Here is a 22,539-nt window from a genome sequence, read left to right on the forward strand (position 1 = left end):
TGTGGGAAATTGGGGGTATAGGAGCAATTGCACCTCTGAAACCCTCCCTGGAGGCACAGAAGTTTTCTCTCTTTTGAGAAGCACAGTGTGTTTCCTTGGCTGTGACTGTGTTCACGGACAGGTGCAGAAGTGGATGATAAACGTGAAATCTCTTGAATGGGTCCAGAGGAGAGCAACAAAGCTGGTGAAAGGGCTGGAAGGAATGTCCTATGGGGACAAGCTGAGGACTTTGGGCTTGTCTAGTTTGGAGAAAAGGAGGCTGAGGGGTGACCGCTCTACAGCTTCATGAGGAGGGGAAGTGGAGAGGGAAGTGCTGATCTCTTCTCCCTGGTATCCAGAGATAGGACACATAGGAATGGTTCAAAGCTGCGTCACAGGAGGTTTAGACTGGACATTGAGGAGCATTTCTTTACAAAGAATGTGGTGTAACACTGGAACAGGCTTCCTAGTGAGGTGGTCGATGCCCCAAGCCTGTCAGTGTTTAAAAGGCATTTGGACAATGCCCTTAATAACATGCTTTAACTTTTGGTCAGCCCTGAAGTGGTCAGGCAGTTGGACTAGGTGATCACTCTAAGTTCCTTCCAACTGGAAATACCCTCTCCTCTCTCCACTCCTCTCCATCTCCTCTCCTCTCCTCTCCATCTCCTCTCCATCTCCTCTCCTCTCCTCTCCTCTCCACCTCAAGGACTTGGGTATCTTAGTGAGTCTTTAAATGCTTACCTGAAAAACAGGGCACTGTGTATCCCCCAGCATCTCTTTGGGAGGCCTGGGATAGTACGGATTCATGGCACAGTCTTGATTAATATATTTTGCCTTTAGACTGCAGGCAGTAGCTAATGCACTAACATCTTTAACAGTATTTCAGAGCCACATTAATCCCATAGGGTACCAGCAGGACCCTATTTTATTCTGAATATAATCTCTAAATTAAGTACCTTCCCCAGCGTCCTGGCCATCCTTCTGTGGGTGCGAGAGGCAAAGCACCACCAACTCTGTTAAAAGAAGGCCTGAGCCCAATTTTGGTAGTCCTTTGGCATTACAGAGGTAGACTTATTTTTTCCTGGACGTGTAGCTTCTCTGCCTAAAACTAAATCAAAAGGACATTTGATCTTGTTTGTCAGGCCATTATTTTACTGTTGGTTTTTGCAATGAAACTGAGTGATTTATTTGTATGTGGAAAGATCATTAAACAGGAAGTGTCGGGGATGGGCAGCACCCATAGGAAACCAAAAGTGTAAACTGGCTATGTTAGAGCAGAGACCCAGATTGACGATGATTTGCTATGTGCTTTTTGTGAATTAACACCATTTTCTTGTTTAGAAAGCCCTCATACTTGAGACTCTCCTTAGTTGACTCAGAAAGCCTTCTGCAGGCTGTCTGCTAATACTGATTCAGGGCAGTGTTGCTGGCACAGGACTTGAATGATGATAAAAAAATAAATCAAAGGTTTACTATTTTTAATCTTGCAAATATTAACAAATAAGTATTTTGTGTTCACCTCCCCTCATTGATTAAAAGTGATGCTTTTAATTTCTTCCAGCTGCTAGGGAAGGGGAGGGAAAGTGCATGGTGCAATGGGACACAACATTGCCGTTTCATTTTTGATTGCCAGTTAAGAAGGCTTTTATCATCAGCCCCCCCCCCCACGCCGTGTTTCAATGTGATGAACACGGGCACCGTCAGCTCAGGCAGCAGCAGACCCGAGTGGATCACTGTCCCTGTCCCCGAGCTTCCCTCCTGGGCTGTTACTTTGCCAGGCCGGCTGTCTTTTTGGGCAGGCGTCCTAACAAATCTGATCTCCCCATAGCTTTGTGTGATTCCTCTGGTGCCTAATAAGCCATGGGAGTATTACTAATGCATTTGTGTTACCTCTGAGAGTAGCCAATTTATTTTGTGACAATATCAATGTGCCCAGGAGCTGCCGCTGCTGCAAGTGGTTCCCTGCTTGTGGGCCACCTCCGTGTGTAGAACTGTGCCTAATGCTGGGGCCACCGGCATCCGAGCAGGTAGGATTTGCGCAGAAAGTGGGGAAAGAGGTCTGTTCTGTTATCTCACACCCCTCCAAACAGTTAGCCCAGATCAATGGACTTCTTCTTGCACGGGCTGCTGAGCCTAATTACCATGTACATCAACAACTTTTCCAATACTGTAACTGGTAAAAAAAGGGGAAATGTTACAAAGCTGAAATGATTAATTCCAAGCGCTCTGGTTGCTTGCACTGTTGCTTCCTGGAGCCGAATGCCAGACATTTTAGTAACAAAGCACAGCATGACTTGCAGGTATAAAAATGAGTTTCTACACCAGACTTCTCGCTCCCCAAACCTTACTTCTGCAAGACTGGGAATGCCAGTTGCGATGCACCCAAAACCATGGCTGGGGAAAGAGAACTTCTGCCTGTTCATTAGGATCATATAAATGGATTCCCATAGGCTTCACAAGGATGGGACGGAGCTTTAGCATTCACCCAAGTGAGGGTTTTCTGGCTCTGCCCAAAATGGGATCCATTTTGTCTAGTCTAGAAATGATTGGTAACAATTTCATGCCTGTTTTGGATTGGAGAGAGCGCTGATTGTATTCTTGCCTCCCCCTCTCTGAACAGGTTTTTGCCTTGGCTTGCACAAAAAGGATCCTCACCAGTTACATACTATAAGCCTGTAAAATGCGAAATAAAACTCCCTGCATAAAGTATTTTCTGTAGAGGTATAACTCCATCCATCTATTGTTCTGTAGCACACGCTTTACAGATGCAGTAATACCCAAATGTGCCGTTTCAGCATGTGATAATCATTGCAGCCGTGCAAATCCTAGATTTACCTTACTTTGAATGCTATTTTTGGGCTGCCTTCTGCAGCAAAGAAACAGGGCGTGTAGGAAAGTATTAAATTGTATACAAAGTGCAAGAGAAACTTTGTGGGGAAGTTTGCGTGAATCCTACTAGTTTTAGTTAAAAATAAAACCCAGCCTGTCACTTCCAACTTAGTGATGGCTGATTAACTGTGTCTTTTTTAATTGTCAGCCGGTTGCTGTGATTAGCAAGCTGCCTCAGCTTAGGTCCTATGCAAAGGAAGTCTGGAAGAGCAATTTTTTGAGTAGCTGATTTACATATATGCCAGAGGTGGGCATAGCTGTCAGGAGGGACAGGGGGATTCTGGGAAGCACCAGAACTAAGCTGAGTCCCCTGTTATTGCACTTTTGAGCAACTTGCTAAAAGGCAAAAATCTTCCACGTGTTTAGGAAGGAATGTATGTTATTAATCCATGGTTTTTTCCTCATATTTTTGCTTCTCAGTTTTTACAGCCCTTAGTCTTAATTTGTTTCCCTTCCTAAAGATAACAAAAAACATAATATAGTTTTCAGATGTAAGTTACTGTTAAAAAAAGGAACATAGTGCAAGCAATTATAAAAGTCTCTAATTCTCTTAACTCCATTAATTAAGCTGTCAGTGATCTTTTGAACTTTGGTGCCTCCCCTCGGACTTTTAGGTGATTTTAAAATTATTTTATTAGTACTGCACAAAACTGTCTCAGCTGCCAAAAAGATTTTGTAGAGTGCTTCCTACCTAAGTATTTCCATCAGTCACTGTATCTCCAGAGCAGGGGGATTTATCTCTCCGTGCTGTGAGAGTACATATCCCTTTTGGAAACAGTCCATTGTCCTCTGTTTTTTGATTACGGACAGCACTCTTGTTACCACACGAACCAGCTTTGGCTTCTTCTGAGGGCCCAAACCACTTTGCACTCCCTTAAAAATGTGAAAATGGCGACCTTAAGTAGCCAGCAGATGACAGCAGCAAAGAAAGCCATTTCTAAGCAGGATTTCTCAACCGGTCGACTAAAATGCAGCATTTTCATTAAGATGAGCTTTGCTTTTCCATTTCCATTGCATTTCCATTTCCATTGCATTGCCCCTTAGTGCACAGAAACACAGTTTTCCTTCTTCGTGTTCCTGACCAGAGCATCTCTTGGCATCTCGGCACTTAATTTCTGTGTCTAGCCTCACTTTTTTCACCGATTCTGCCTTGCTTGACTGCCTGCCATTGTAATGAATTTCCATCTCCCTCATGTGTCTAAGGCGAATCCATTTTTAAATGGAACAGTTGTTGGTAGTTCAGAGCAGCTCAATTATGAATGACCCCCATCCTTCTCCCAGGCCGTATTAGCCCTCCTGGCAAAGAATGCTACAGCAGAAATGTAAATGGATGAACTGAATCTTGCATGTTTTTCATGTGTTATTAATTGTACCTGTTTTCATTTCTTAAAGGACTTAGCCAATAACCTCAAGATGTTCTGCAAAAGTACATGAATACTAATTTATAAGCTCAACGCAGACATGCGTTAATATACCAAACAGATGCCTGATAGATCTGCATGAACCATCAGCCATAACTTAAAATATTTGTCAGAAAGCTTGAACCAAGGCACTGTTTGCCCTGTGGTCCATCAATAACATGTCCTGTGAAGAGCTTCCTCCCAGATCAGTTGTACTCAAATTCAGTCCAATGTGTCAGATAGCTGCTAATAGGATAGATAATGACTTTGCTGGGACAGAGATTGACCTTGCAAAATCCCCAACAGCTGCCTTTAACTGTGCTAGCCTTCTTGTGGCAGATGCTCTGGGTGCAAGGATCAGCCCTGCTGCATGGGTGGAACATCTGGCACAGTTGGACATCTGTAGGCATCCTCTAGCATCTAACATGGGTGCCAGACCCCACTGAGAAGAGTCATAGAATCATAGGATGGGTTGGGTTGGAAGGGACCTTGAAGATTGTCTTGTTCCAACCCCCCTGCCATGGGCAGGGACACCACCCACTAGACCAGACTGCTCAAAGCCCCATCCAACCTGGCCTTGAACACTTCCAGTGATGCGTCATCCACAAGTTCTCTGGGCAACCTGTTCCAGTGTCTCACCACCCTCAGAGTAAAGAATTTCTTCCTAATATCTACCTTCTTTCAGTTTGAAACCATTACACCTCATCCTATCACTAGATAAAGAGTCCCTCCCCATCTTTCCTGTAGGCCCCCTTTAGGTACTGGAAGGCCGCTATAAGGTCTCCCTGAAGCCTTCTCTTCTCCAGGATGAACAAGCCCAACTCTCACAGCCTGTCTTCATAGGAGAGGTGCTACAGCCCTCTGATCATCTTCGTGGCCCTCTTCTGGACTCGCTCCAACAGGTCTGTGTCCTTCCCATGTTGGGGGCCCCAGGGCTGGATGCAGTACTCCAGGTGGGGTCTCATGAAAGCAAAGTAGAGGGGGAGAATCACCTCCCTCGACCTGCTGGCTGTGCTTCATTTGATGCAGCCCAGGATGCGGTTGGCTTTTTAGGCTGCAAGTGCACATTGCCTGCTCATGTTGAGCTTCTCATCAGCCACCACCCCCAAAGTCCTTCTCCTCAGGGCTGCTCTCAATCCATTCGCTGCCCAGCCTGTATTTGTGCTTATTTGTGCTTATTTGAGCCAACCTCCTAGAAGTGCCTGGGCAAGGCCTTCCTGGGAGAAGGTGACTGACAAACTGGTGTCTCGTGTGGGAGGCTTAGGGTTAGCTGGATTTTTCAGACACGCGAAAAAAAAATCAAACCAGAGAAAAAACAGAGAGGATGCTTTAGCCAAAATCTCAGAGGTCAAAAGGACCACTGGAAGCGAACGCAGCATCTGAGATGAAAAGGTAACAGAGCCAGATGTAGAGATCTGTACTGCTTCTGTCCGGTGTCTCTCTGCATCCTTGCAGCAGCGTTTATCCGGTAGCAGCTGGTGTTTTGTTAATTGTGTGTGCACAGGGAGTGGTAGAAAGGATACAAACAGTGTATAAACAGGGTGCAGCGTAGTCACAAATGGGGAAATACAGAATCATCAATGTTATTGATTGAAAAGAGCTGTTATTTGTGCAGGTACAGGGTTTTCTTACTAGCCTCAGCCAGGGAGAGGGGACGAATCAACCGAACTGACTCCAATTGTACATGAGGAGGTCATTTCTGATAATTATGAAAGCCAGATTTGCCAAAGTATACAATACTGAGGATTACAAACTAATTTGTTTGGGTCTGCAGCAATGAGATAAGCTAAGGCTGCAAAAACAGCAGGCTCGGCCCCTAAGGAACATCGTGTGTCAGTGCCTTGATACATGGTTAGGAACATAAAACAGCACTGATGAGCTTTGTGGAGATCCACATCTGGAAAAGAGGTGATAGCTGATATAGCTATTAGGGAAGATCACTAAGAATCACATGAAAAAATGGAAGGACCTTTTCCCCAAGAACAGACTAAATGCTGGGACACAATAAAATGATAGCCACAACTAGGATATAGCCAAATCACTAAAATCCTCCCCAGCAGAGCCTTAGCTTATTGCCATGAAAGCCCAGGGATTGATTTAATGCAGTCAGCATGGAAATGGAAAGGAAATGGCTCTTCACCACACCATCTGTTTATCCCATCCCCATACCCCCACTAGTTTAACTCTTTGTGCCATCTCTTTCTCTTGCTGATACCCTTCAGAAATAAATACAAAGCTCTGCAATCACCACTTGCCAAGTTCCCCATTCACATCTTCTGAAGTTAGAAAAAACATCTAATGGTCCCTCTGGGGACAGGCAGAGCACTTCATCCTCGCTGGGTGTTTCTCAGGTAGGCAACGTGCTGGTTTTGCCTGCAAGAGGCTCTGATAGGACTATCAGAAGCACCTTCATTTCTGCACAAGTAACCTTCAGGGAACAGCATGCTTCTCTTTGTGTTGAAGTTTCACATGGCTGATGCAGTATTCCCATGCTGTTGTAGGAAGCTCACTAGTTGGTGGATAACTCTCCTCCAGGCTCTTCTAGCTGTAGGTGATTTTCCTTGACTTTTTGCCCCAGAAGGGAAGAGCTCTTCAAGGGTGAAGGTTCAAGTACGAGGAAACTTTAGCAACATCATTGAAATGGGATCTTTGCTCTCTAAAAATTTTTCATTTGATTATGCCATAAATAGAAGGCTCCTGCTCTGCTGACAGTTACAGATGCCTCTGAAAACTGTAATTCTTTCAATCTCTTGAGCTAAGGCACCCTCAATGTCCGCCATTTTTGGCTAAAGGGAAATGCTTAGGTGAAAGTAGCACATCTTATGTCTTGGGTCTTTTCTTCTCCTCAAGGGGTTCCTCCCCACTGAAGCCCTGGCTGTGATGATATTAAAGGCAATTACAGTATGTTTCAACAGCCAGCGCTCCTTACTTACACGCTGCCAACTGAGAGTTTTCAACTGGGAAAATTTTAGCTATTGCTGGCGAGATGTTTCACTTGAAGGATCCCAGGGATACTTGTTAAGGTTATTTCACAGAGCTTTCTATAGTGAAATGAATTAGATATTGAAAGTTTAAATAACCTTTTGGTCTTTTTTCCTGTTAAATTGGGATTTCTCAATGGCTTAACTGAGTTATTTCGTGTCTGTTATGCAGTGGGCTGTCTGTGTCTTTCAGTCAGTGAATGATCTGCTGGAGATGTTCATTTTTTCCAAGTCTTGATCTCAGTTTAAAAGAACTGCCAGGTCACAGTGCCACTGGATTTCATTCTGGCAAGTCTCAGGTGAGAAGTAGAGATGTGAGTGGCTGAATTGCCCCAGCGTATTGTCCCTTGCAGCATTGATGAGGCTTTGTTTGCAGGGTATCCCGTGGGAAAGGTAGGCACAAGGATACATCCAATGGTAATTTGAGATTGGTTTTCATCCAAAAGATCTGTAGAAAGGGAGTGAGCACTGGCAGCACTTACCCGGATTTGGTCCAGGCAGGTTCAGTCTTCTCTGATATGGCAACAGGCTCTATCTATGGGTCAAGAAGTAATTCCAAGGTAACTTTGGCATGGCTGGCTGGATGAAAGCAGAACCATGGTGCAGCGTGAGTTTGGGTTTGAAAACAGCAGAACCAGATTAGAACAGATCTGAACTGAGTTTAATTAATCCTGTCTTTCTGCAGGGGGATGCTGCTACGTTACAGCAGGGGTCTTTGTGCCCTTCTTAGTGGTGGGGAATAGACATGCCCTCACTTTCAGCCCCACGAGCACTTGAAAGATCAGGTCCTTGACTGGGATCTAGAAGTAAATAGGAAACAAGCAAATGACTGCCCAGCCACCAGCTTAAATCTGCTCCACTCAGGAAATACTACCATATTTTTTAATTAGCTTGAATTTGGAGTCAGTGGCACTCCCCACCAGACTAGTCTCCACTATGGCACCTGGTTCAGGTGAGGAATGTCTGACACTGAGAGAGTAACACCTTTTGCCTCTGCGTTTTGTACTATGGAAAGATACAACAAGGTTTGGTGCCCTGGCTCTTCCTGCCCATTGTCCCTTTTGTTTGGGTCCATTGTTCATATGTTCGGACCTTTAAAATTATTTCTTCATTTCTGACTCACCACAAACAAAACTGATGGTGTTCTACATCACATGGCACTGGAAGTGCATTGTTTTTATTGAAGCTCCTGTTATAAAAGCTTTTCAATAAATTAATGAAACCTTGAAAATTATAAAGTGGACAGAGTAGCTGGTAGCACATTCCATATAAAACCAAAGTTTCTGAAAGCCAGATAGAATGTCCTTATGTCAGAAGCAAGGCTGATAGCAGGAGTGTTATCTTTTGTTAGACCACTTGATAGAGCTGGAAAAAAACAACAAGCTTTCAGTTGCAAAACGCTTTTTCAGGTCTGAAGACGTGAGATTAAATTTCAGGCACTTTACAGTCTGGTACAGTAATATTTAAGGAAAAAAACCAAACATAATGATTCCAATTAATTTAAATTTCCAGTTAAAGTAGAGAAGAGAGAATAATTCATTTTGGGAACAATTTGCAATTCTTTTGCTCATGTATTACTTTGTAAATGGAGAGTCTCTTTTAGGCATTTATTGAGACCGTTTGGTCTTCAGACAGAAATCCATAACAGGCAAAAAAACAGAGAACAAAACACTAATTCTGCAAATCCTCTGGGCCCATGTTCTGTGTGGCTTTGTGTTAGGGATATGCAAAAATCCTGGGTCTGTCACAAGTCAGGCTGGCCAGAACCCAAATAAGTTTTTCCACATTTTTCGTTGGAGTGTAACAAGACCTTCTGAAAATTTTTGCTAAATATACAGAGACAGTTCTGCCCACCTCCCCACCTCTCCCCCACCAACACAAGCCTGAACAGCACTAAAGCTGTCCTGGTCTGGACTTAATTTCAGCAATTAACTGGAATTACAGTTGAGCCCTTCCAACTATTTGAAATCTAGGCCTACACTTCCCAGACTGGACAGTAGTGAAGAGAAACTCCATTATTATATTAATAATTTGATTTTCCTTTAATATAGCTCTTTATATATTTAATCTTTTTGCAGTATGGCTTTTCCTACTAAGGGGGCTCTGGGCTGGAAACCTTTGTTCCATCCCTCATTTATCCCCTAAGCAGCTCAGTGACCCTGAGCAAGTGATATGTGACCTCTCTGTGCCCTGGTTTTGGCATCTGTCAAGAGGCAGCAACATGAATCCTGCTTTCTCCGATACAGGGAAAGAAGAGTAGTAGATTAGCACCGCATATTATTATTGATGATTGATTTTCTGTTCCAAGTTAAATCAGGCTGAAGAGCAGCTTGAAAAGTCTTTGGGCACTTTTCCCCATCCCAGAGAACACCATTTCTGCAGTCTGCCCCAAGCTCAAACCACCCCGCTGTCATCTGGAGGCTTTGAACTGTCTTTCTCTATTATGCTCAGGAGCATATCACTCTATGCACACAGATACTGCACCGGGGAAAGCAAAGACTGCTTTCTTTAAGGAGTTTCTTTTTTAAATCATCTGTAATAAAATGCACAGACCGTAACTCCTCTGCACCACAGCAAAGCCTGAATCAATTGACAGTGCCGCTTGGCACTTGATTGACAGTGCATTGGCCTAATGACATTCATTAGGCCAATGCCAATAGCAGATATTGATCCAGTGACCGATAAAAGTTTTCAAGGACCAGACCTGCCTGATCTAGCTGGAAACTGTCCTGTTGAAGGGGTACTGTCTCGCAGTGAGCATGCCACCCACAGCTGGGCTAGAAGGCAATGGGAAGCTCCCTTCAACACCTGAAGTTCCTAATGGTGATGTGCTGACAGGATTGGTGGTGGCAACATGGTCTAAGAGCAACACTTGGTGGTACGTGTCACCAGCTATTTATGTCTGCGTGGAGTCCTAATAGTCATGGCATGGTTTTGTTGCGGTCGGTGGAGGCCGTTTTGCTGGGGATCTCCTCCAGATCCAGTGGAAGATCTTGGTCTGCCAAGCTTGGGTTTTTAGCCTTCTGAAGGGCTCCTTTTTCCCAGCGTCTGGAAATCCACCACAGTCCTTATAAGAACCTCAGCTTCCCTTCCTGCAGGAGTTCTGTGCTATACAGAGCAAGAAACATCTGCAAGATGAAAGGAAAGAAAGTCCAGGAACAGTGTTAGAAATCTGGTCTTCGCTCTGCCCCAGTACCAGGCAAAGAAGTAGGAGAAATACCTCCCTTGGCCTTTGTACCCTCTAATAACTGCTTCAGTGAGGAGGAGAAGGGGAAGGGGGCGTGAGGAGAAGGGGAAGGGGAAAGGGAAGAGGAAGGGAAAGGAGAAAGAGAAGGAGAAGGGGAAGAGGAAGGAGAATGAGAACAAGAAGGAGAGATGAGTACTTGATACTCTCCACAGAGAGCACATCTGCAAGGAGAGATTGCTAGAAAGAGGCAGAGAACAGGAAAAACCATTTAGTTTGCTCACTCACCAAATGACCAACCCAGGCTAGACTTGTTTACGTGAAAGAGTTGTTATGGAGTAAAGGAAGGCATGAGTTTAAAATCCCTAAGTGGATAAACCTAACCAGTGAGAGGGAACAAAGGTCGCCATGAGACATTACTCAGTGATAGTTACACTGCAACAGTTATCACAAAATTGCTGTCTGCTCAATTTCCCCGTGTTTAACCATCTCTGTGTTGTATACAGAAAACAACTTAGGCCCTGATTCAAAAGGTATTTCGGATCCCCAGTCCAATTTTGTCTTTGTATTGAGTTCAGTATAAGATTTAGGGTCCTAAAAAGGAATTGGGAGGCTAAAGCTGGGTTTCATTGCCTGCGTAGGAAGAACTGTGTCTCTTTGGATCGTGATCACAGTTCAGGCTCTTCTGAGGCCACATACATCAATATTCCTGTCTGCAACACACTGATCCTGAACTAGGCCAACCAGCAATGGGCCATGGTTGAAAAATACCATAAATCATAAATAAAGTGGCCTTGCTGGTTTATTGTTTAAAATAACTTTGTATGTAGAAGATGCCTTTTGCTGTCTTTGACAGTATTGGAGAAGCAGGTCTGAATCTGGCTGTTCTGCAACATGCTGAGGCATCTGCTGTTTGATTAAAGCAAAGAAAACAGAAAAAAGTGAGGGCAAAGCAACAAAAGAAGTGATCGGCTTCAATTACAGAGTCTTGTTTAAAAACCACTGCAAAGCTCCCCACTTGTGAAGGTGCACAGTGCCTTTCTTCAGCATCCCTTTCCAAGCAGAAACATGGAGCCCAGCAGGCATCAGGTGTAAGCCTGCAGCAGCGGAAAACCCATGCATTGGTTTCCCATAGGGTACAAAGAGAAGGAGGTGTCTGTAAGTGCCAAACGTATGGGCAGGAGGTGCTCAGGTCAGGGCGACTGGAAGAACGGAAGAGCTCCTGAGTCAGGAGACTGAGCTGCTCTCAAAAAACGCCTGTGGTTGGTGTAAATGTGTCCAATTGTGCTAACAGAGTAGGAGGCTTTGGCGTTTCTTTTGGCAGTCTGACTCCTTAGCTCAGCACATGCTTAGTTTAACATGTAATCACGCTATTTTGAAGAATCAGTACCCATCAGTCAAGCTGAGTGATTTGACTGATCCTTCCTTGCAAAGTAGGTTTCAATGCTATGCTTAATCAAGGTTTGACTGATGTATCAAAGCATCAGGAAAGGACTTTATGCAGCTTTGTACATCCGTTGTGCACTGCCCTAAATGTCTCAGATGCAGCAGAGCCGTGGGCCCTTAATCTTGAGTTGAAATCCTCAGTACACCTATGCGGTTTTTTATGGCTGTTTTTTTTAATGAATTGTCTCAGTTTTGGCAATAGGCCAGAACAGTGGCTTCTCTCTACAATCAGCCATGGATCTTGGTCTCGCAGTTGTAAATAGCTAGCAGCGATAGAGGGATTTCCAATTAATTGCAGAAATGAGGGCAGCGTTACTATCCTCTCTTACACCGGCAGAGGTGGAGACATGAAGAGACAGTGTGATTTGCACAAGACTTCCCACTTGGCCAAAGGTCAGGCCAGCAGAATAATCCATCCTCCTGAATCCCAGCCTGGTGCTGTATGTGCTGGGCCATGATGCTCTCGGGATGTGACAAATGTGACTTGGATCTCTGCCTGCTTCTCTTCTCTTTCTTCTTCAATCCAGACATGTTTTAAAGTAAAACAGGATGACTTCAGATCCATACCAAGTATAAAGTAGATGGGGCAAACCCTCAACCACTCTCTTAATATGCATGCTTGTTCGCAAAAGCAGATCAGCCTAATTGACTGCCAGCATGCACAGATGTCTCTCTGCAAGAGTAGTCAGGGGCCGTGCAAATTGATTGCAAACACAAAATGGAACCAGATTAAAGTTCGACCTACAGTAACCAATTTCTAAAACACAGAGCAAGCAGGAACAAGGTGATGGAAGTTCTGGGCTCTGGGAAATCAGTTATTGGCTGTTATTGGGTTCTTCTGAAGGGTATCTCCCTCCCTACGTGCCCTGCTTTTTCTTTAGATGAGCAACTTGAGGGACACGGATCTTTCTTAAGTCATGATGAAAGGATTAACCCCTTTCTTGCACATAAAATGCCATTAAATTTCCCTTAAAAGGGCATTTTCAACATAATGGAAATAATTATCCCTTTCCTTGAAGTGACATCACTTTGTTACTCGGATTGGAAATCTTCACATGCTTTATAAGTCAATTCTATAATCGCTTAGGAGGAAACTACATGAATACAGTTTCTCCAAAGCAAAAAATAAAATGTGCTTGGTAGCGAGCTTTTGCTTTTGTGTCTGTGAAGTCAGGATCAATGGAAATTTGCAGAAAGGCTATTATTTACTGTTTCTTTCAACCAGTCGGCAAACTAACCTACAAAAATCTTCTTTTCCTCCAAAATGCAGCATGAAAGACTGTTTAGTGAAACATTCCTATCCCGGAGATTAACTAATTGCTCAGCAGTCAGTCATTTTCACTGCTCAGCCAAGGACAGCGCTTCCTTTCCCACACGCAGATGGAGCAATGGTTTAACACAAAACAGTTCCTGGGACAGGAGGATTAAGGAGAATTTACTGGAGAGCAATTAAAATAGTTGTTAGAGCAATTTGGTTTTGAGGCTGAATTTCACATCAAAGTAAAGCTATCTGAGGCGTGTACAGAGCAGAAGAACAATAAAGCCATCATTTCAGGCCATCTATTCTGCATCCTCAGAGTGCAGATTAATAAAGTGAGCTAAGAGGACATGGAGATCTACAGGAGTAAATTAGGTAAAGCAGCCTAAATGCAGTTTGCATTTGGAAGGAGATACCCTGGCTTCAGTCTCTGTTGGCTTTTGCTTTTTGTGGCTTCAGCTCCTTTCCTTTTCTGCCAGGTTTCTGGTCGCTGTCATATTGGGTAAAGGGCTTTTGACCCGCGCTTCTCAGTTGCAGAGACTCCTGCCAGTGCTGGGCACCACGGTCGGAGGCTGCTCTCATGCATGAGCCGTACCGAAAAGCTGTTAATGGAAGGTGGATAAGAGCCAGGGCTCCTTGCTGGCCCTTGGCTGGTGTTTGCTGGTCTTGCTTGGCTTGATGTTCCCATTAATTTATGTAAGTTAAAAGGAAGATTTGTTAACATCTTGAAAGCTAATTAAAAAAATTATTTAATATCTGAAAAAATAAGAAGTAAAACATTTTCACATACAAGTATTAACAGCGAATCATGTTCTCTGTGACCTGACTAGGTTTAAAAAACATTTCAGTTTTGGAGCAAGCCTGTTTACCAAAGGTTACACATGAGAAATTGGGCCTGACTGGCCTAGCCTTCAGAATATCAAAAAAAGGGGGTCCCAGACAACTTTTTGACAGCTTTTGACAACTGAAGACTCCTAGAGCGGGCTAGTCCTCAGAGTGAGGGATGAAGCAACCTAGACTCACCTGAGCACATCAATGGGAAGGGCCTGGGAGGGTTTGCTGGTTGTTAACAGCCCTTTGCAGCGCATAGCGCCAACAGGGAGAGAGATCTGAGCAGGATCTGTCCCGCAACACCTGGGAGTGACATGACATTTGCGATGCAAAAGGGTGGTAGTACACGAGCAGCCACAGCCATCCCAGGTGGACTCCAGTTTCCTAGGAGCTATAGGTAGATTGGTTCAATTCCCTACCAACTGCTGGAGGATTTTCTCTGGGAGCAGGGTAAGAACAGGAGGGCTTTGGCTTCCCTATTAGTGGTTCCTCTCATTGCTCCATGCAAACAGAAGTCTGTTTTTTCCCAAGCTCTGACTTGGACCCATCAGTCTGGCATGGTCTTCTATGCAGTCACTCGTCCTCCCTCCGGAGCTTTTAAAATAATAGTGTTTATCTGGAAGGACTGGCTGGTCTCTGAGGCTGGATGGGGAATGCATCCCAGCCGGGAACTGGCAATACCCCAGCATGCTGGGGGATGTGTGTGTGTGTGTGTGTGTGTGTGTGTATAAAAATAGCATCAGATGAAGGGTATACTACACACGCACACACAGAAAAGCTTTATGGGAAGGCTTTTTACACGATCTGCACCAAACCCTGACATTTGCACTGCTAGAGGCAGGGGTTTGGGTACTTCTTACCCACCATCACGTGGAGAGTGTCTGCTTCCAAGCGACATGCACAAAGCTCCCTGCATAGGCACAGGAGGCAAACAGGCGTTTCAGGGTACAGCTTGTCTGACCTGTTTTAACATCTAGCTGCAGGTGAAATGACTCACTCCCTCCAAGTGCCTTTTTCTCTCCCTCGACTGTTCAGGACTCCTGGAGGATGTGTTCAGATGCAGACGCAGGCTTCTGTAGGTGAACCCTGTTCTGAGCGTCTGTGCTCTCGAAATCGGGTGTATTTTGCAGTTTGTTCTCAGAAGCAGAAAAATAGCACGCATGGGTTGGGGTATCCTGTGTCTAAATCCTGGATCTGACACAAATTTGCCTCCCTCATTAGCATGAGAAAAATGGCAATTAGTTTTCTACAGTGCGCTCTGAGATGTGAAAATTAATAATATTTTTTGCAAACGCCTTTACAGAAGTTTGTTTTATGTTGTGCAGCTTGGGCATGAATTAAGCTTTTGTGATTATTTTCAGTTGTATTTGCTGGGTGTTTTTTAGCATTGTTCCCAAAGAAAATGAGGTGTATGTGACTGCAGTATTTTTCTGATACTGTTTATATGATCAAAAACTTTAAAATCCATTTGCCATCTTCAGCTAAGCTTGAATCATTTCAGGCCAAGGAGGCAATGGAAGACAGCTCTCCTATTTCCAGAAAAGGACCTATATGAAAGGATGCCAAGACCAACACACCTTGTGAGGACACTGACCCTTTTTATGGGAATTAAACATTCCCGTAGGACGTGAAACAGATCAAATCCCTCTGGTGAGATCTGAAAGCTGGTGAAGGAGCTGCTCTGCTCTGCCACCTGCAAATGAGCTGGGAGCCACCAGCTCTTCGGTGTGGTCCGAGGGATGATGCATTTCCCTAACACGCTGCCTCTATGGCTGCAGCCAGCTTGGAAGGTTACTACTCAGTCCATCCACTCATCCCACTCACTCCATCTGCAGTGTTTTCCAGTACAGCTGTGGGTCTGTGCTGTCAGATGGGTCACTGGCGTGGTCCAGGTTAAAAAAAAAAAACCAACCTATTTATTTCTTCAAATTTATTAACCTGGATCGTTTCACTGATCTCATTTTCAATGCTGCTGGGGAGGGGAACGGTGTCTGCAGGGCAACAATATTGAATTAAGGTGCCTTCTAGGGTGTTCCTATATTAAATGGGTATAAAAATACAGGGATCTGGACAAATACATTGGATTATGAGTAACCAGATGCGAGGGAGATGGGGCTTCTACAAGACATTAATATAGACAAGACAGTTACCTCTGGAACAAATTTTTGAGAGATGACCACCACCCACTTCAGCCTCGCCTGTGCATTAATGAGTGTGACCTGTCAGTTACTGATTGCGGCCCCAGTCCAGCCTCATGGCAGGGCTCCTCCTTCTGCCCTACATCGGTGTATATAGCTGTGGGGACTGAAATGTTGTGTTTGCTGTCTGTTCCAGTTTTTGGCACTGCAGAAATGCACAATGAGCTGAGTCAAGCCAGTTCTCCCAGGACAGGATCTCCCCTTGCTGCAGGACTCCAGCATCCCTCGCCCATCAGCCATGTCTGTCAGACGCCGCAGCTTGGGCACCCCAAGTTTGTTAGTCACTGTGAAAATCTTTACATTGATGGCCTTGTGTGGCTTTCCCTTTCTCTCACTCAGTGCACACCCACTGTATTCGTCACCATGGCAACTGTGTGCCCTTTTGCTATACAATTATATGTTTCTGTGAATTTCTGTGGTGAGGGTCAGGCATGAATTGAACGCCACTAAAGCCAGCATGAGATGTCCTAGGAATGGGACAGGATGATCTCCGGTCAAATATTTGCCACTTTTATGAACTTACTGTAATTCTTCAAGACTTTTACCAGTTCCTCAATCCATTCACGTACCTTCCTTGAAGTCACTTATCAAGGGGTCTTTGTGAATGGAGCAAGGTTGTGGAGGGATGATTTTCACAGTACTGGTGCAAAAAAAAGACAGCATACGAGGGATGCATTTCAAAGCATCTGGAAAGGCCACAGCTTTACTGATTAATTCAACAGTAGATGGGAGAACTCGTGCGTGTGTCAGCCTTGAGCTGGCTCCCTGACTTCTCATTGCTGCTGCCCTCCTCTGCGCTTGGCTTTGGGTTCAGTTATACAAGCTGTCACCTCACAGGAGCTGCTCCAGAAGTGATGTACCCCCTGCCAGTACCTTCGGTCAGGTCCCTCTTTGGAAGTGGTGATGGGCTGAGTTCGCAGTCACGGCGAGTTACCTCTTGGTACGGAGCGGCGGGAAAGGAGGTTGGGGTTAAGATCGAATGGGGAACCTCAAGCTACTGTTGTCTCCTTTGTGCCTGCCTTGTAGATAACCCAAATACTTCAGTTCCCAGGGCTGGCCATCAGTTAACTTCTGCTTAACCTTTGCCAGCTCAATAGTTAACGTCACCTCCATTCTCCCTCCTTCCCACAATAAATACATTAAAAGCAAGAAAAACAGGAACGTGGTCTCATGAAACAGGGTTTGTGTCACATGGGGCAGTCTTTCACAATCCCATCCGCAAGGGATATATACTGAATCTCCATCACATTAATGAATTTAGCACTTGCTGTGAGACAGGGATATGGCTCTTTACTGCTTGAGATGTGCTGAACACACAGTTAATTCAGTTTCTTCTGATTAACTCCTTTGGAGTTTATGTCTGTTCTTGGGACACACATTTGGACAGGCTTATGTGTAACCTCTCTGAAAAGGGTCAGGGACAACTGAGGTAGCTCATCCAATTTAAGATTTCAAAATAAGCCTCACCCAATTTTCTGAGGAATGTCAGATTGCATGAGGTGCTTTTCTGTTCTTATTTATAGAGAAAAATAGCCAGTTATAGTTATTAGACATTAATACAATTAAGTCTCCATGTAAACACATTTAATCCTATTCTGGCTTAGGTTAAACCACTGTAGAAGTGGATTAAATCCAAGCACATGAAAAAATTCCTAATATGGAAAAATTTGGTAATGAGAAACAACTTTTACTGATAGAATTCACATCTCATTTTTCCCCCAGTTCTTTGTCTGTGTAAGAGGATCTTTCTTTTCTTTTGCTTGTACATATTCTAGTGATAGCGAGTAGTCCTGACCAAGACTACATCCCTGCTGTGCTAGGTGTACTTGAGGGTGGATGTCCTGAAGAGGGAACAATCTGCGCAGGGTGATGCAGGGGTGAAATTGTTTCCTTGTGGTGACAGAGTAGTTCAGTGGGTGAATGAGGACCAAGCCCTGGTCTCCAAAGTGCCATAATCTCACAGTGCCAGATGAGATATGAGGGTTTGCACGGTTGTGCATTTCAGACCAGAAAAGAAGATAGCAAACAGCTGTGAACACATCCAGGTTTCATGAGAAACCCAAGGGGAGGGTCGGTGCAGAGCCCACCTTTGCTCCCTTGGAAATACGGGTCCACCATGGTAGATCAGTCCTGAATTCTTGACTCTCAGCTAGCCCCTGGATTTCTGAGTCCCATGGCATTTTCTGCACTAATTCAGAGTGCAGCAGGCTTGCTTCTTCAAAGGAGCTGCCCATAATTGTTCCAGGGTGTAGCACTTTCTCTCCCAAGCAGAGAGAGAGGAAAGGATTTATTGAAGAGCTCTGCCAGGCTCCTGCCTGCATCCTGCAAGAGGCTGAAGGAACATCTCCTCCTGGGGAGGTGACAGCAGGACTTTGTGAGTGTGTCTTCTCCACTGCGTGGGCATAAAGTGGGGGAGAAAGCCCATGCCTGTGAGTGGTTACTGGATCCTTGTTCTCACTTGGTTGGAGCAGATTTGCACTGCAAATCTGATGGCATTTGTCACCTCGGCTGCTCATTCCTGCAGCAGGGACGCATTCAGCTTCCCCCAAAGCACTGGCCCCATGCTGAGGCACAGCAGCGCCCGGGGCCAGACGCCTGTGCTGCTGGGCTCGACTCATCCAAGTGGCTTCTGGACAAGTGGTTCTCGGGGAAAAAAAAAGCCCGTAGTGATTTCTTGGCTTTCAGAAGGTCTTACTTCAGGAGTGTGAGGTACAGGCGGTGTCAAATTAGCAAAGTCTTGGCTTTTCTTCTGCAGAAGGCAGCACCAGCAGTCACGGGTAATTACATTCTGTGCAGGGAGATAACCTCTGTCTGGAGAAGTTTTGAACTGAGAGAAGAAAAGAGGGAAATGAAATAACAAGAGCAGGCTGGTGGAAGAAAAGGGAGATGAGGGTAGTTTTCAGTAAAGCATAAAAGTGTTTGGAGAGAATATAAAAAGCTGGTGCTGTAGTCTTTGTTGTTATCACTCTGGTCTTTACAAACAGCTGGTGGGACAGAAGTTATCAAAGTCACCTCATGCCTCTCCCGACTGTGCGTTCACTGGACACGGGAGCGCTGCAAGCCCCTGCCAGGCTGCAGGCAGCTGCCTGCCTTGCAGCGTCCCTGGCTGCCTCCGGCCACCACCTGCCAGGCAGAAGCTGTCTGGAGAAGAGGAGGGTGCTCAAGCTGTGAAATAGGGTCATGGCCACAGAGCAGGGAAACATTGGGTAGAGGATGTTTTCCTCACTCCAGATGTTTTCAGGGACCCAGCCGCTCTGGCCTGGCACAGCAGAGGGAAGAGCAGCACAGCCACTCGGGGAGAGCAGCGGAGGAACCGGCCATCTTCTCTGAGACACATTTTGGGGACACACATCCTTGCAGCTGGTTGCTTTCAGCATTGCGTCATCTGCCAGAGGTGCCATGCTGTCCCCCAGGGAAAGAAAGGCACAAGCAAAACAACATAACCCACCTTCCAAACCCTCATTGAGAAAGCATGGCTTCAATTAAATGTAATTACTTAATTTTGAAACAAGGGCAACTTCTCTTGCATTTATTTGCTCTCCCCAGTGGCTTGTCTGAAAGAGAGTGAGGGAGTCGCTCCATGAGGGTAGGTGCTAATGAAGGGGAGCTTCCAAATGAGTCTTGTGTGTTGCTGCATCTAGGTCAGAGGAGTCAGATGAAAGTATCTTCCATGTTTCTCTCTTGGTTTGTTGTTTTTTTTTTTGTTTGTTTGTTTTTTAAACTAGGCTTCTAATAAACTCATTAACTTTCCAAATTATTATAAGCAGCTGCATCTATCAGCAGCACACAAGGATATATTTACTGAGTTTGAAAGTTCTCTAACGAAGCTTTGAAGTCCAGCTCATCCCAGATTCATACAGGGAAGGAGCTGTAGCCATCGTAGCGCTCCTCTGCCGACTTCTAAATATGTTAGGCTTGAAAGCAACTATTTCTTTGCAAATATGGACAGGCATGAGAAGCCTTTTTATAAAAAATAAATAGATACTGAAATATGGATACTTCAAAACCTACATCTGACTGTCACAGGGTTTTGTTTGTGTTGCAGGGTCTTTCTTTTACTTTTCTTACCAACACTTATCCCTACACGGTCCGTATTTGCATTTAAGCACGTGCTGCTTTTCACTTTAGTGTTGTGATCCAGAGCACCAGAGAACCGGTGTTTTCCTATCCTGCCTCAGTCCCACATTCAGGAAAACTGGATGAACCTACAAAAAAAAAATAATTCATATGAGTAATATGCATAAAGTCAACAGAAAAGTTTTTACTCTGTGAATCCTTCAACAGCTTGAGGCTCAGATTCCTTTTTCTGTAGAGGCCTGAGAGATGCTGCAGGGTGAAATACCTGCAGTATTAAATGTCATCACGAAAGGGTGGATATTTCTGGGTTTTATAATCACACACCCATGTTAGGGTGCTTCTCCACGGTGCTCCCAGTACACCCACACATATTAGACATGTAAACTATCCAGGAAAAGCTTGTGTTGCTGTGTGAAGCCATGCAACACGGCACATAGGGAACCTAATTGCACCCTCCAGCCACTCCTACAAAACTAGCAATAAGGAGAGCTAAAAAGTATTGAGCACATTTGGATTTTCCAGTCTCTGGAAGGGTACGTACATTGAATTAAACTTACAGCTGTGTAGTCTCCACTGAATTACTGTTTCCTTTTGATCTCTACAAAGGATAGTGACGAAGCAGGTATGACTGTGAGTAATGGGTAGGTGGGTATCAGCATTTGGGTTCTTGGTCTCTTTCTTTCTTCTCTTTATTCAGTTTCTTTTCTTCTCTTGATGTTTGGATATTTTTCATTCTTTAAGGCTCTATCTTCTGCATCAAAAATAAAGGTGAAACCTACTTTTAATCTATACTTTTAAGAAAGTGTGTATGTATATATTTGTACCCTGTATATGCAGTGGCATATATCGGAGGTTACTGTGTCTTGATCAGCTCCATTTGAATTCACTACAAGAAATTAAGGTAGAAAGTGAGGAGAAATGGCTGTTCTCTCAATACTGTTTCCCCATCTCCCGGTAACGTTCGCTGTATGCAATGTCCTTTGGATACTGACTCTGTTGTGGGTTTATCACCCATAGATCATTTTCCGGAAAATCAGCGATGTCAAGAAGGAAGAAGAGGAGCGCCTGCGCCAGAAGAACGAGGTGACGCTGAGCATCCCTGTGGACCATCCTGTGCGGAAACTCTTCCAGAAATTCAAACAGCAAAAGGAGATGCGTAACCAAGGCTCAACCCACATCGATCCAGAAAGGAACCAGCTTCAGGTGGAAAGCCGGAGCGTGCAGAACGGGGCCTCCATCACAGGCACCAGCGTGGTCACCGTGTCTCAGATCACCCCCATCCAGGCATCCCTGGCTTACATGAAAACCAGTGAGGCCGTGAAGCAGAACAACAGGGATGCAATGGAGCTCAAGCCAAATGGAAATGGAGACCAAAAATGTCTGAAGGTAAACAGTCCCATGCGGATGAAAAACGGGAACGGGAAGGGGTGGCTTCGACTGAAGAACACGATGGGGACCCACGAGGAGAAGAAGGAGGACTGGAACAACGTCACAAAGGCAGAGTCCATGGGGTTGCTGTCCGATGACCCCAAGTGCAATGACTCGGAGAACGGTGTAAATAAAAACCCACTGAGGAAAACAGACTCTTGTGACAGTGGAATAACAAAAAGTGACCTTCGCTTGGATAAAGCTGGTGAGACTCGCAGCCCCCTGGAGCACAGCCCCATTCAGGCTGATGCTAGGCATCCTTTCTACCCTATTCCTGAGCAGGCCTTACAAACCACGCTGCAGGAAGTCAAGCACGAACTCAAAGAAGATATCCAGCTGCTAAGCAGCAGGATGGCTGCCCTTGAGAAGCAGGTGGCAGAAATTTTAAAAATATTGTCCGAAAAGAACGTACCCCAGATCTCTTCCCCCGAGTCTCACTTATCACCCCAGCGCCCCTCCCAGATACCCTGTCAGGATATTTTTAGTGTTTCAAGGCCTGCATCACCTGAATCAGAAAAAGATGAAATCCACTTTTAGCATATACCTATGTGTATATATGTATACAGTATATATGCAGAGGTGTATATATACCTTTATACATATATATGTGTGTGTGTATACGGTAAATATATATACATATATATTTTCACTTGCATCCAATATGACTTGAACACACCAAGGATTTTGATATGTAAATATTGCATGTCCAGCTGGATTCTGGCCTGCCAAAGAAAACAATTATTAACATAGATATTGCTTGTATAATATGCAGTTGACTGCATGCACACTTTACATTTATTTATAATCTCTATTATGTAATAAAAGAATGACTTTTGTTTAACAAAGGCAATGTACTATTTAAAGAATC

The 22,539-nt window shown here is 44.7% G+C and overlaps 1 protein-coding gene across 1 annotated transcript in view; it reads left to right on the plus strand.

The window, feature by feature from the left end:
• KCNH5 (potassium voltage-gated channel subfamily H member 5) overlaps positions 1-22,208 on the plus strand; it is a 163,149-nt gene extending 140,941 nt beyond the window's left edge. The window contains exon 11 of the mRNA XM_054199802.1: positions 21,261-22,208. Coding sequence (XP_054055777.1) covers positions 21,261-22,208 — 948 coding nt within the window. The remainder of the gene's footprint in view (positions 1-21,260) is intronic.
• The last annotated feature ends 331 nt before the right edge of the window (positions 22,209-22,539 follow it).

This window comes from Rissa tridactyla, chromosome 4 (assembly GCF_028500815.1).
Source record: "Rissa tridactyla isolate bRisTri1 chromosome 4, bRisTri1.patW.cur.20221130, whole genome shotgun sequence".
NCBI lineage: Eukaryota > Metazoa > Chordata > Aves > Charadriiformes > Laridae > Rissa > Rissa tridactyla.